The sequence below is a fragment of the Hypoxylon trugodes genome (genome assembly GCF_022578975.1).
Source record: "Hypoxylon trugodes strain CBS 135444 unplaced genomic scaffold F4822scaffold_4, whole genome shotgun sequence".
Classification (NCBI taxonomy): Eukaryota; Fungi; Ascomycota; class Sordariomycetes; order Xylariales; family Hypoxylaceae; genus Hypoxylon; species Hypoxylon trugodes.
In genome coordinates, this window is record NW_026250019.1 from 1007324 (window position 1) to 1019629 (window position 12306).

A 12306-nucleotide genomic window follows, 5' to 3' on the forward strand; every position below is an offset into this window, starting at 1 on the left:
GCATCCCAGTGGTTCAGAGCCAGCGCCGGCCCTGCAGATAATACTCCGACCTTCGCTGCTGCTTTGTAAATCCAGAAGCTCCAGAACCCATAGAACCTTTAGAACCCCAATAAACCCAATAAACCCCCAAGCAACCTCCTAAGCACCCATCCAAGCGGCCCTGCTCTTCCTGCATAGCCCCGGCCGTCTAGCGAGCGAGTAGAACAACAGGCTGCGCCCTCTGCTGTGCCCTCCTGACCGTTCTTCAATGCGAGCCGAACCCGGCAGACGGCCTACCTCGAACCACTCGACGTCTTGCCCACACCTCATTTAGCATTTTCTAAAAGCTTACCGGCTCTTACGATCCCTGACCCTCGATATTTCCACGTGCCGTATGGGTACTATTGGACCGAGCGAGTTTGAGAAATAACCACACGATATTATGGTAATATCGCCTACAAGAAAATTCACACGTACCGAATCCGTCAGAAACCTACCCGCGCTGCCGACCTCCGACTCGAATATACCTGGCTTGTCCTATCATGCGCCGACCTCTATACTACCAACCTACGTAACTTACCAACAACAATCGCATTGCCCTTCTAGAATGCCCATCCACCGATGGAAGCTTGTGAACGAAATATACTCGGCCTGCGATTTATGACAGACGACCCTCCCGTGCGAATCCAGCTCGCGCCGTCTCACTCGCGAAAGAGATAGATGGGCGCGATAGCTACCTGCATACACATGTGACCAGAGGACACGACATCAATACATTTTCCCCATATGCGCGAGACGGGCCCGAGACTCAATGCTCCAATTCATACGCCTCCATGCATTCGAAACAACGAGTTCGCGGTATCACCCCGCCCCAGGAGGTGGATGAGGATACTCACAGCGACCATATCGACAACCTCGCAGACTGGTCGGTAGCTACAGCAGGAGATACACTACCGCTGGGCGCGGAATGGGACGCTAGTAGTAACAGTAGTAACGCACGCACGGCTTTTAGGCCCACCGTCAACGTACAGCCAAATACTATAAGGACAGTTACACCTGATCCCGGTGAGAATGGCCACGCCACAGACGCAAACAACATTGCACAAGCGACCCGAGGATATGGTACCGCCTCGCCCCAGCAGAGTTCGCCCAGATCCATCCCCGGTGGGGAAAGAAGAAGGCAAGGCATGGTATTTCATGATGCTTTTAACGACTCTTTAGAAAATGCCCCCGCGACTCAACAGTCGCAACAACATCAAAAAGCTACCCTCAGACCACGCACGCATACAATGGATGGTGCGCTCGCTGCGCGACAGCATGCTACGGCTTCTCCAATCGATGGCAGACATAGAGTAGGATCTTTTTCATCTTCGGGTTCGCAACCTTTCCAGGTAGACGTTGAAGTTCGCCCTCCGCCGACCGTGCTCGAATCCGTGGGCTACCCATCAGTCGCACCAACTAGGCCCCCAGACCTAAAAATTACACCATCTTCAAGCAAAGAGAAAAAGTCCTCCAATAGGCGCCTGATAAAACGCGGCTCTTCCCGGCCTACATCTCCTGCAGTATCTATGCCGCCTTCTGTGGATTCATTACCGCTGCCAATTCCCACAGAAGATGCGAACAAAATTCTTTTGTTAATGAAGACATTGTGTGGTCGCATGAAAGGCGAAATTGAATACCAAGCCGAACAAAATGGCCCTTGGTACGCGGGAACATGTTACATTGACGAAGATCGAGGAAGTTTGTTATTCGACTCTGGCCAGAACGGACCGTTCCACATTCCAGTAGTTGCCGATCTTCGTGGGTGCAGGGTTCTCCCCATTGACCTTCCCGACGACAAAGGAAAGTGCCTGGAAATTCTAAACAATAAAATGGGTGTTGAACTGTTACTACGACCCGTTCTAGTTGAGGAATTCGACTTATGGCTTGCCAGCTTACTTTGCTGGCAACAATTACGTCCCAGTACAGTGAAATTCGCCAACGGCAGAGGCAATAATTCTCCAGGTCCCGGTCGATCGGAAATGAGAAGACGAGGCTCCTCAACTGTAGGCGGTTCGTCTTCAAAAGACGCAGCCATAATCAAAGTCGGCAAGGTGATGCTGTGGGACAAAGGCACTGCTACATCGCCCCGCGCTATCGTGAAACGACCATCCACCCGAGATCTTCGCTCAGGCCTGACGTCGTGGAGGAGAGTGTCGTGCATCCTGCAAGATAATGGCGAGTTCAAATTGATGACCGAAAATGACGTGGCAGTGCTTTCGATTATCGAATTATCGCAGCTCTCGCGTTGTGCTATTCAACAGTTGGACAGATCTGTCTTAGATGAAGAATACTGCATTGCCATCTTCCCTCTATATTCTACGTCATCCAAACAACTTTCGATATTCCGACCTGTCTATCTCGCGCTAGACTCTCGAGTCCTCTTCGAAGTTTGGTTCGTGCTCCTACGAGCATTCGCCGTCCCGGATCTATACGGATTGGAAGGAGCCACAGATCAGGTAACTGAGATTCGAGAGTTTGACAAAGAATTCGACGGGCAATTGTTCCGCTTAGAAAAGACCATTCATCTTAGAGTCACGGAAGCGAAAATAAGGAAAACAGCTATGCCATCCGATCTCCACGAACGCCATTCCAAAGAGCGAGATCCCTTGAATGGTAATTATCTCGCCGAGGTGATTTTAGACGGCGAGGTTCGGTCACGCACTACGACTCAGACCGATACGAAGAATCCATTCTGGCGAGAATCGACTCAGTTCACCGAATTACCTACCGCATTACCAGAATTGGTTGTTATTTTAAAGCGAGTCGATGGGAATATAGAAAATCTTAGCCATCAGCTACAAGCATCCTTAGGTTTACCCAAGACGAGCAACTTGACGGAAATACAATGCGGATCGGTGGATATACCCCTAGATAAATTGGAACGAGCTAAGGATCATGAGCAATGGCTTCAGATTTACGACGAAAAACAAGAAAGCATCGGAAGCATGTTTGTCAAGGTCAATCATGATGAGCTGGTTGTCCTTGGAACAAAGGATTACGAACCTCTATCCGAACTCCTTCACAAGTTCAGCGTCGGATTGACGAGCCAGATCGCTCTGGCTATACCCTCGGCCATGCGACGACTGGCAGAACTGTTCTTGAATATTTTCCAGGTATCCGGGAGCTCTAGCGAGTGGCTCATGGCTCTCGTCGAGGAAGAAATCGATGGAATAGGAAGCCAGAACAGCGTAAAGAGGCTGCGGTTTAGTCGGCGATTAAAGTCAAACGAGTCCTCAAACTCTGCAAGCGACCGAGATCAACTCATGCGCGACATGAAGTCCCTAGCTGGGGAAGCCAACCTTCTATTCCGAGGTAACTCTTTGCTCACCCAGGCTTTGGAGTTCCACATGCGTCGTCTCGGAAAGGAATACTTGGAAGAGATCCTCGCGGACAAGATCTTTGAGATTAACGAACTCAATCCGGATTGTGAAGTGGATCCGAGCAGAATCCAACATGGCGATGATATACAACAGCACTGGAACCAGCTTTTACAATTGACAACCGAAGTGTGGGAGTGCATTTTGGACTCTGCGACAAAATTACCTCTTGAACTCCGACAAATTCTCAAATATGTTCGAGCTGTCGCGGAAGACCGCTACGGCGATTTTCTCCGCACCGTCAATTACACAAGTGTCTCGGGTTTCTTGTTCCTCCGTTTCATCTGTCCAGCGATCCTAAACCCGAAGATCTTCGGACTTCTACGAGACAATCCACGAGCTCGGGCTCAGCGTACCCTAACGCTTATCGCGAAAGGACTCCAGGCTCTAGCGAATTTGTCCACATTCGGCAAGAAAGAGAGCTGGATGGAACCAATGAACAAATTCTTGACTATCCACAGGCAACCCTTCAAAGATTATATCGATCAGATGTGTTCGATACCACCTGAGCGCAGTACCGGCCCAATTGTTTCTGCCTCGTACTCTACCCCAATCACAATACTTGGTCGTTTATCTCCGGTATCTCGAGAAGGCTTTCCGTCGCTGCCATACTTGATTGATCATCCTAGGAATTATGCAGCCTTGGTCAAGCTTTGGCTCGAGTCTAGTCGCAAGTCATCCGTCGCAGATCCTTCGGATTTCGATGCTGAATTGGCAGAATTCCACCTTATCTGTGTAGACCTTCAAAGGCGCTCCGATGAATGCCTTGCTAGGATTGAGGCTATTCGTGTCTCAGAAAACGAGTCAATAGCTACAGAGGACCTGCCTGAGGCTCTTGAAAGAGCAACCCTCATAGATTCAGTCAATCTAACTTATGGAAATCCCGCGTCATGGATGGAAAATGACCTTAACCGCCCGCCCGGGTCATCCGGAAGTGAGGTGGAAGGTGGAGATCGGTCAGCATCATTCCGGAATTTTAGTCGTGAGGGAAGGCCCCTTCGCCAAGTATCGGAGAGTATAGACATCTCGAATCCAATGAGTACAATACGGGCAAAGGCTGGGCATGTGAGGAACCCTCGCAGTTTCCTTCATGGATTGATTACTGGTAAAAAGGAAAAGGGAAAGGAAACGGCTAGTTCGCCGTCAACGGTGCGGGAAAAGAGCAGGGACAAGGAGGAGAAAGGCAGCAGGAGTATACTTGGAAGCTTTTCAGAATCTTGGCAGAGCGACACAAGCTCGAGGCACTAGTCATGCCTTAACCTTTCTGAACCGTGCCCGCGAGTGAATTCGCGTATCCGACGATCATTATTGGGGCCGCCAAAACGTACCAGATCCCGATTGACGAAACGACCTCCCGGTCCAAGAGCAGAGGGGCTGCCCGGCATCCTGGGACTCAGGAAAAGGAACCGGCCAAGGAGTGTTGTTATCATCGGGTCGCCTCGTGGGAAATTAGAGACATAGACAGAGTGAACCCGGGGGTTGGCTGGCTTGGAATATAGTGGCACCCCTTCGATCACGTTATCCAACGAAGACTCATTTTTTTTATTTATCGCCTGTGACCCTATCCCCTGTCCTTTTCTTAAACCAAAAGGAAGGCAGAGAGTTTTGTGTTCTGCATTTTCAAATGGGCTTTCGGTAGAAGAAAACAAAATTCATCAGGAGAGGCCTTTTTCATGAACCCCCTTGATAGGCAGACAGGCAAACAGGGCAGGCGAGCAGGTCGATCAGTTTTTTCTTCACGGTCGACCTTGCTTTTGATTTTGATTTTTTTATAACATTACAATACGCCACGCAACCACGATACGCGAACTTGAAAGCTCCTTTCTGATTTTGATTTTTTTTTAAAACAGACACTTTCTAACGACTACGACTGACCCGTATATCATTATCATCAACATCAACATATTCTTATCACACATCACAGTTTACAATACCAATCATATCATATGTATGTATCTATGTTACGCACGAGAGGGGTCAGGGGAGTCCTGTTTTCCCGAATTATACACAGGCAGATGGGGAGAGGAAGGAGTTGATGAATTAAAGATAAATAAAAACCCCGGTGATGAGAAGTGACGAGATGGGATGAGATGAGAGATAGATAGGACCAATTTTAAAAAGCGAAAGTCATTGAGAAAGATATTATTTACTAAATGTCGATGTTTTTGACTTGTCTTACTCGTATCCGAGATGCATTGTCTCATAGTCGCAAAAGAAGGTTGCTCGAACGACCTCATAAATCATGAATTTTTTGTTTGTATTGCATCTCATTAGAAATTCCGTAGAGAAGCTACTAGAAGTCTAATAGTAAATCCATGCGCGCACTCCTTCGTACCCATATGCTCCCGAAATCACCACCCATTTCTGATCTATGAGCATCCATGCTAATACGAAGAAAAGAAGCGGTAGACGCCGAGCCTAGTAGATGAATTCCTGCCATCGTAGATAGATTTTAGTTTTTCCTCCTTTTCTCTTGTTGCTCCTCTTTGCGTAGAATATGCCGGAGTCCAACGCCAATGGTCGGGAAAAATCGACATAGCGCAATCCGAATCAATGCATCCCCATGAAGTACTCGTGGCATTCCATGTCTCCCTCGTGTTCTCTTTTCATCGCCTAGTCGCAGCAAGACAGTAAGTCAAGTAAGCAACCTCGGACAAACGAAGCCCCCTCCTAACGCATCGCCCAAAATCAGCAACGTCGGCACAATCACGCAAAGAACTTCTTATAAGCAGCCTTCTCCTTCGCCAGTCTCGCCGCAGCTTGCTTGCGCACAGTATCAAGCTCCTTAGTAATCGCCGCATCACCAGGCGCTAGCGCCTTCGCCTTCTCAAGCGACGCAATCGCAGAGTCCTCGTCCTTAAGATGCACAAGCGCGACACCCTGACGGTACAACGCCTTCGCACGCTCAGAATCCGTCGCACCAGGCGAGGCTAGAGCCGCAGTCGCACTACGCTGAGCCTCGTCCCAAGCCTCGAGTTTCAAATTCAATAACGCCGAGTTATTATTCAGTGAAAAGCGCAGCGCGTCGAGTTTCTGTCTCAGGTCCTTCTCGTCGTCTTTGATTTCCGGTTCTTCGTTTAGGTAACGTAGACCTTTTTGGTATTTCTCCAATCCTCCTAGCAGATCGGCTGCCTTGAAGGCTTTGTTACCGTAGTCTTTGCAATCGGATGCTACCTTCAGTACGTGCGAAGCGGATAAAGGTTGCTCAGCTTCGTCTTCGGGGAAGTCCTCGTATACGTCTCCGTACGCGTCGGCGGTCTTAGCGCCGCCAGTTGAGAGAGTGGCTACGGCGGCTGCCGAGAGCTCGCCGCTGTCGGATATGGTGGCGGATTGGTTGGGTTTGTCGTTTGTTGTGCGTAGGTTTTCGATCTGGCGGACTACGGATCTGCCGGATTTTACTTCGCCGAAGACGACGTGCTTTCCGTCTAGGTGGGGCGTGGGGACGGTTGTTACGAAGAATTGGGAGCCGTTGGTGCCTATCCGCAATAAGTATTAGCACACCGACGGGATGCCTTGAGGAAGGGGTTGAGAAATTATACGTACCGGGACCAGCATTGGCCATGCTAAGCAAGAAAGGTCTTTCATGCTTGAGTTCGAAGTTCTCATCCTCGAACTTGGCGCCGTAGATACTCTCACCACCGGTACCGTCGCCAGCTGTGAAGTCACCACCCTGGATCATGAATTGTTTGATCACTCGGTGGAAGCCGGAGCCCTTGTAGTGGAGGGGCTTGCCGGACTTGCCTAGGCCCTTCTCACCCGTGCAGAGGGCGCGGAAGTTCTCGGCTGTCTTCGGCACTACATCGTCGTACAACTCGAAGGTGATGCGACCGGCGGGTTTAGACCCGATGGTCACGTCGAAGAAGACGTAGCTGCGCTTCTTGGTTTCTTCGGTTGCCATTGTTGCTGTTTTGTGTGCGGTAAGGCTGTGTAGTGGTGAGAGAAGGTAGAGTGGGGTGATGGTATTACGAACTTATGAGGGGTTGAAAAAGATTGGAGAGAGAATTGAATTCGATTGTGAGTTTGCTATGATGTGGAGGAGAGGACAAATAGAGGAAGGAGTAATAGGAGAAAAGGTTGATGTTTTCGGCTGCAGGAGCAATTGGAATGTAACTGTGTAAGTACGACCGGACTCTAATCGAAGAGAAATAAGTGGAAGGTGAAGCTTTTCCTGCAGTGGAAGCTTCTAGGTGAACACAATCGCGGGGCTATTGCTACTACTGCGTTCGCGGGGTTCCACCCTTCCGACGGAGTAGGTCGAGTGGTTCTATTGTAACTTTGAGCTTCTAGCCAATCACGTCGTAGCTGCTTTCTTAATAGGGATTTACAATGTCCTATTGTTCTTGAATTTTGTTGCATTTGTTTCATATAAGCTTCTTCTTCAGAATAGATTGACTTTATACCAGATTTAATATAATATCTACTCCCTTCCATACATGCTCTTGGAAGAAAACAGCGGCTTTGGGACGACGAAGGCATGCAAGAGCTATTTGTACCACCCCAAATATCAAAAGAAATAAGAAAAAAGAAAAATCATCACACGGACAACTGAGACATTGACATTATTTAGAGATATGTATGGTTGATGCAGGACAACCGACCATGCGGGTAGGAACAGGAACGACGGGTTTTATTCGAAAATAGGTATGTTTTCTTTCCCTTTCTGTCCCATTACTGATTTGTCTTATTAAATTATTTCCCCTCATTAGAATATCATGATAAAATCCAGCAGGATCGAATCCCCTCTTCAAATAATAGGTGGTTCTTACGATCGCATGAAGCCACCCGAACCGGCAGAGATAAGACCGGGATTTAGAAACCGACATGTCATAAATGGCGTTCTCTGTGCGACCGGAGTGATAAGCATAAGGAAATAAGACAATCATAATGGTAGTCGAAATTCGTACTATTTCTTGAGGGTGAAATTATATAGGTATGACTCTAGTTGGAATCATTTTCAAGAGGGGTTTATATGATGATCAGATTATAGATATATTTATTTTTACAACTGTTGAATGTGAACGTGATCAATCTTGGAAATATCATCAAAGCTGGGCAGCTCCAGCTAAGCCACGTTTCTCCCCAGCATAAGATATTGACCAATCTCCAGTGTAGAATCTTGGTTATTAGCTCGCTACTAATGCGGCTCCAGGGAACTCGCTGGATGGGGATTACAAGGGCCAAGGGTCGTAGTATCACCACCTCCAATCAATTATCACCAAAATTAGGCCCCCAAGACATTTTCCCAGCTTTCTTCATCTGGACAAACCGGTCCACATAGCTGAAGCTGGCGCCATCCTACTGGTCTTCCTGCCTGGACCTTGGCGGCTGAAAGAATCGTCGCCTAGTTTAGTAGGATGTTTTCTAGGAATAGCGGGAGGACTCCTCGCGTGTCTTGTAAATGCTTTCTATTTCTTCTTCTCGTATCTATGGCGTGTTTTCTTGTATTTATTAGCAGTACCCGACGAGTCCTTTTTCAATAGACGAAAACAGTTTAGTACGAGGTTTTCACGATACCTACATTTCAAGCGCCTAATCTATTAGTCTCTCGTTTTCGATACGCTATATCGGAGCTTTTACTAATGCTCTACTTCGAACTTGGTGCTTAAATCTTTCATTCTAGACGGGGAACCCAAATAGGAGCTGTCGGCAAGCATAAATCGGAATAGAACAAATCATTCAAAAATCCACTCATTCGGCAGCTTAAACGCATCGTGCTCAAAATAGCACGGGTGCGAATATGGTCCTATCTGTAGCATAGACCTCCATACGACTTGTACCTAATTCCTCAGGATAAACCACAGACCCACAGCTTGGGGACATACAAAACCACAGTGTTGATGGTATCTAATCTTCCTAATCAAGCATAGTGTACATAAATTTGCATCTTATCGCATGTAGCAAACACTACCTAGTACCTAGGTAGTGGGCCATAGAGATGTCTTACAATAATCATTTCCAATTTACGCCCCAACCCGGCAGGCAATCTACACATCATTTAAACCACAAAGTCTCGGATTTGTCAGACGGCCCGTACGACGAAGAAACGTCACAGCTTCGGGGTCGGGAATCCCTTGTATCACTACAATCGGCCTACGGGTCTCCACGGTTGGACGGCGCATCGGACGATAATACTTACGAGCCGAAATCGTCATGGTCTGTACCCTTCGTTGCATCTGGTGGGGGAAGGTACCAACCCATTCCGGCGCCGGGTCGCTCCGTGTCGACATCTAGGCGGTTTAAGAGCTTTCGCGCTAGAGTCCAAGATACGATCCACGAAGACGAAAGCATCGACATGTCGCTGCTCCAAAACGCCGCGCAACCCGGGCGGGTTGACCCACGCCGATATGCCCCCCACGACCGGCACACCGAACCGGCGATCGACATAACCTCCTTCGCGGGACCGATAAGTTCCCAAGACCCGAAATTCCTCGAGTCCCTCCAGAAGCAAGAAGCTAACGGCAGATTGACGGGAGGCATTGGGAAAGGGATGGGACCCATGGCTACTATCAAGGAAGAACATTTAATAGCGAATTCGCCAACTCTTAAGAGGAGTTTCACGCAATCTTTCTCGATGGGACGGGCTCCCACTCCTAAAACCAAGGCGGCGGGGCTTAGAGAGCTCGGCCAAAGCGAGGCGAATAGGAGAGGAGAGGTTATTGAGGTTATTGTGGAAGAACCGCCGGAAGTGGATTTGAGTACGATGGTGGGACCGAGTGCTCTTGGGTTGGATTCGGAGTGGTCGCGTCGGTCGACGTTATTGATGAAGGAAAGTAGGGCGGAAGTTTTTTACCCGCAACCTAATTGGAAGCCTTTCTCGATGAGATGGCTTTATAGTAAGTGATTTTTTCCCCCATTATTTGTTACCCCTGAGCCCCTCACATATATCCACGATTTAGACGTAGATGTTACTAACACTCACCTTATAGTAACTGCCTTGATTCTCTTATCTGTGGCCCTCGCCATCTGTCAAGAGATTCTGTACCAACAGGCAGCCAAGAAGCCTCTCATCACGTTCGAGAAGGCTACCGACCTTGGCCCGGGCTACTACTTCCTTTTCAAGTTTGTGCCTACTATAATAACCGTTACGTACGGTGTCTTATGGCAGAACACCGACTTTGAAGTTCGACGACTCGAAGCATTCTACCAATTATCGAAAGAGGGTGGAGCATTAGCCTCTGAGTCGATCAATGTTGAATACGTCACACTATTCAACTTCGCCAGACCGTTTCGAGCCCTGCAAAGAAAACATTGGGCGGTAGCCACATCTTCCGTAGCGACTCTCCTCGCCGTATCCTTGGTCCCCACGTTGGGCGCCGCGGCGCTTGTTGTGGGCCCAGACCGCGATACCAGAATAGCCAATCCGGACGTTGAGAAGACTATTACCTTCGATGCGGTCCTGTCACGGCTATTAACGATGACTTTCTTCATCATCGCGGTGCTTGGGTGTGTCTTATTCCATCAACTGAATACACGACGCTCAGGTCTACTCTCAGACGTCAAGGGGATTGCTGGGTTAGCATCTATGGCGGTCGTGAGTCACATCATGATGGATTTCAAAGACATGGATGTCGCCAAACATAAGGACATCCACCAGAAACTCAAGAACCGGCGGTACGCGCTACGGAACTCGTCTTTGGTCCCCGAGGACTCGGTTTTGGTGTCTTCTCGCGAGAGCGATAGATACAAGGACACGGACTTACCGGAGAATCCACACCCGTTGATGTTGCGAGCTGAGGGTTGTATACCGTTTATCTTCGGCATCCTCGTGTTCCTAGGTTTCATCCCCGTGTTCTTATTCACACCTGCCAGTATCCTGACGGATAAAGCGCCATGGGTTGTCACCGCACTCGCGGTCTGTATTAAATTGACCTGGGGTAGTCTGGAAACCGCAATTCGCATGATGGAACCATATTACATCCTCTCAAAACGCCACTCCCCGGCCAAAGTCTTAACACTAGACTACACCGCAATGCCCTTCGCCGTAGTCGCCGTACGCGCATTACTAAACCGGCACTGGATGGTGTTCCTAGTATCCTGGGGATCCATAATGGTCGAAGCCCTAACCATATTCGTAACCAGTCTGGCCACAGTCGAAGGCCGCGATTTCCTCAACATGCTCAGCGAAGCTGAGGACCACGATTCCGGGTCTGACCAATTCCTGCAAAAGGGTCTAGGATCCGGTTCTGAGACTGTGCTTTCGTTTACTGTGTCCCTCGCGCTTACGGTTTTGATCTTGCTTTATCTGTGCGTGGTCGCGACGGTCGTGTTTATCCGCCGTAGACACCCGTTCTTGCCGCGGCAACCTAGTACGATTGCCAGCGTGCTTGCGTTCGTGCACCAGAGTAAGATGGTTTATGATTTCGTTGGTACGGCCAAGTTTACGAATGCGGAAATGAGGGAGCGGCTTGATGGGCTGGGGAAGACGTATGGGTTGGGGTGGTTTGATGGGAGGGATGGGTTTACGCATTGTGGCGTTGATGAGGAGGAGTTGAAGGGGAGTTATAGACATGGCGTTGACTATGCTAGCGGGAATCAACCTTGGTTGACTAATTGGCAGGTCTTTTAGACGCTGAGAGGGGTGATTGGTGTAGCTAGATGCTACGGGAGGGTGGGTTTGTTAGAGTTTTAGATGGTTTTGTTGATATATGTAACTTTTATTGAGCTTTTTGAGCCTCTGAATAGCCCTTCTTGTGTATACTTGAGTTGTGAAGTAAAGTGAGGTTGATATGATGTGTAATATACGTACCCAGGTGTAGATCCGGCTCCTCCGGCCCTTGGAAAAGCAATTGGTAGATAGATGTCTTCCAACACGAACTGTTTGGGATCGTAGTTTATCATTGATCTGCGAATGATTTTGGTTTCTCTCATCTGCTTGATTGCCCTGATCGTCACTAGCATGAAGGAAAAC

General features: G+C 48.7%; 3 protein-coding genes across 3 annotated transcripts; 2 read left to right on the forward strand and 1 right to left on the reverse strand.

Annotated features, from left to right (window-relative positions):
• Positions 1-560: 560 nt before the first annotated feature.
• F4822DRAFT_204451 (Rho GTPase activation protein) lies at positions 561-5002 on the forward strand. Its single transcript, XM_051453770.1, has one exon. It carries the CDS (start codon positions 813-815, stop codon positions 4644-4646), a length of 3834 nt encoding a protein of 1277 aa, XP_051315315.1. The 5' UTR covers positions 561-812; the 3' UTR covers positions 4647-5002.
• A 1102-nt stretch (positions 5003-6104) lies between these two features.
• Positions 6105-7296, reverse strand: F4822DRAFT_427889 (cyclophilin-like domain-containing protein; the record flags this gene model as incomplete). Its single annotated transcript, XM_051460817.1, has 2 exons — positions 6105-6874; positions 6942-7296. 2 exons carry the CDS (start codon positions 7294-7296, stop codon positions 6105-6107), a joined length of 1125 nt encoding a protein of 374 aa, XP_051315316.1.
• A 2037-nt stretch (positions 7297-9333) lies between these two features.
• F4822DRAFT_427890 (uncharacterized protein) lies at positions 9334-11964 on the forward strand (the record flags this gene model as incomplete). The annotated part of the gene is made up of 2 exons (XM_051460818.1): positions 9334-10231; positions 10325-11964. 2 exons carry the CDS (start codon positions 9334-9336, stop codon positions 11962-11964), a joined length of 2538 nt encoding a protein of 845 aa, XP_051315317.1.
• Positions 11965-12306: the final 342 nt, after the last annotated feature.

What these genes read in the sequence shown, in the direction of transcription:
- F4822DRAFT_204451 (XM_051453770.1), top strand. Translation starts at nt 813, where the DNA reads ATGCATTCGAAACAACGAGTTCGCGGTATCACCCCGCCCCAGGAGGTG.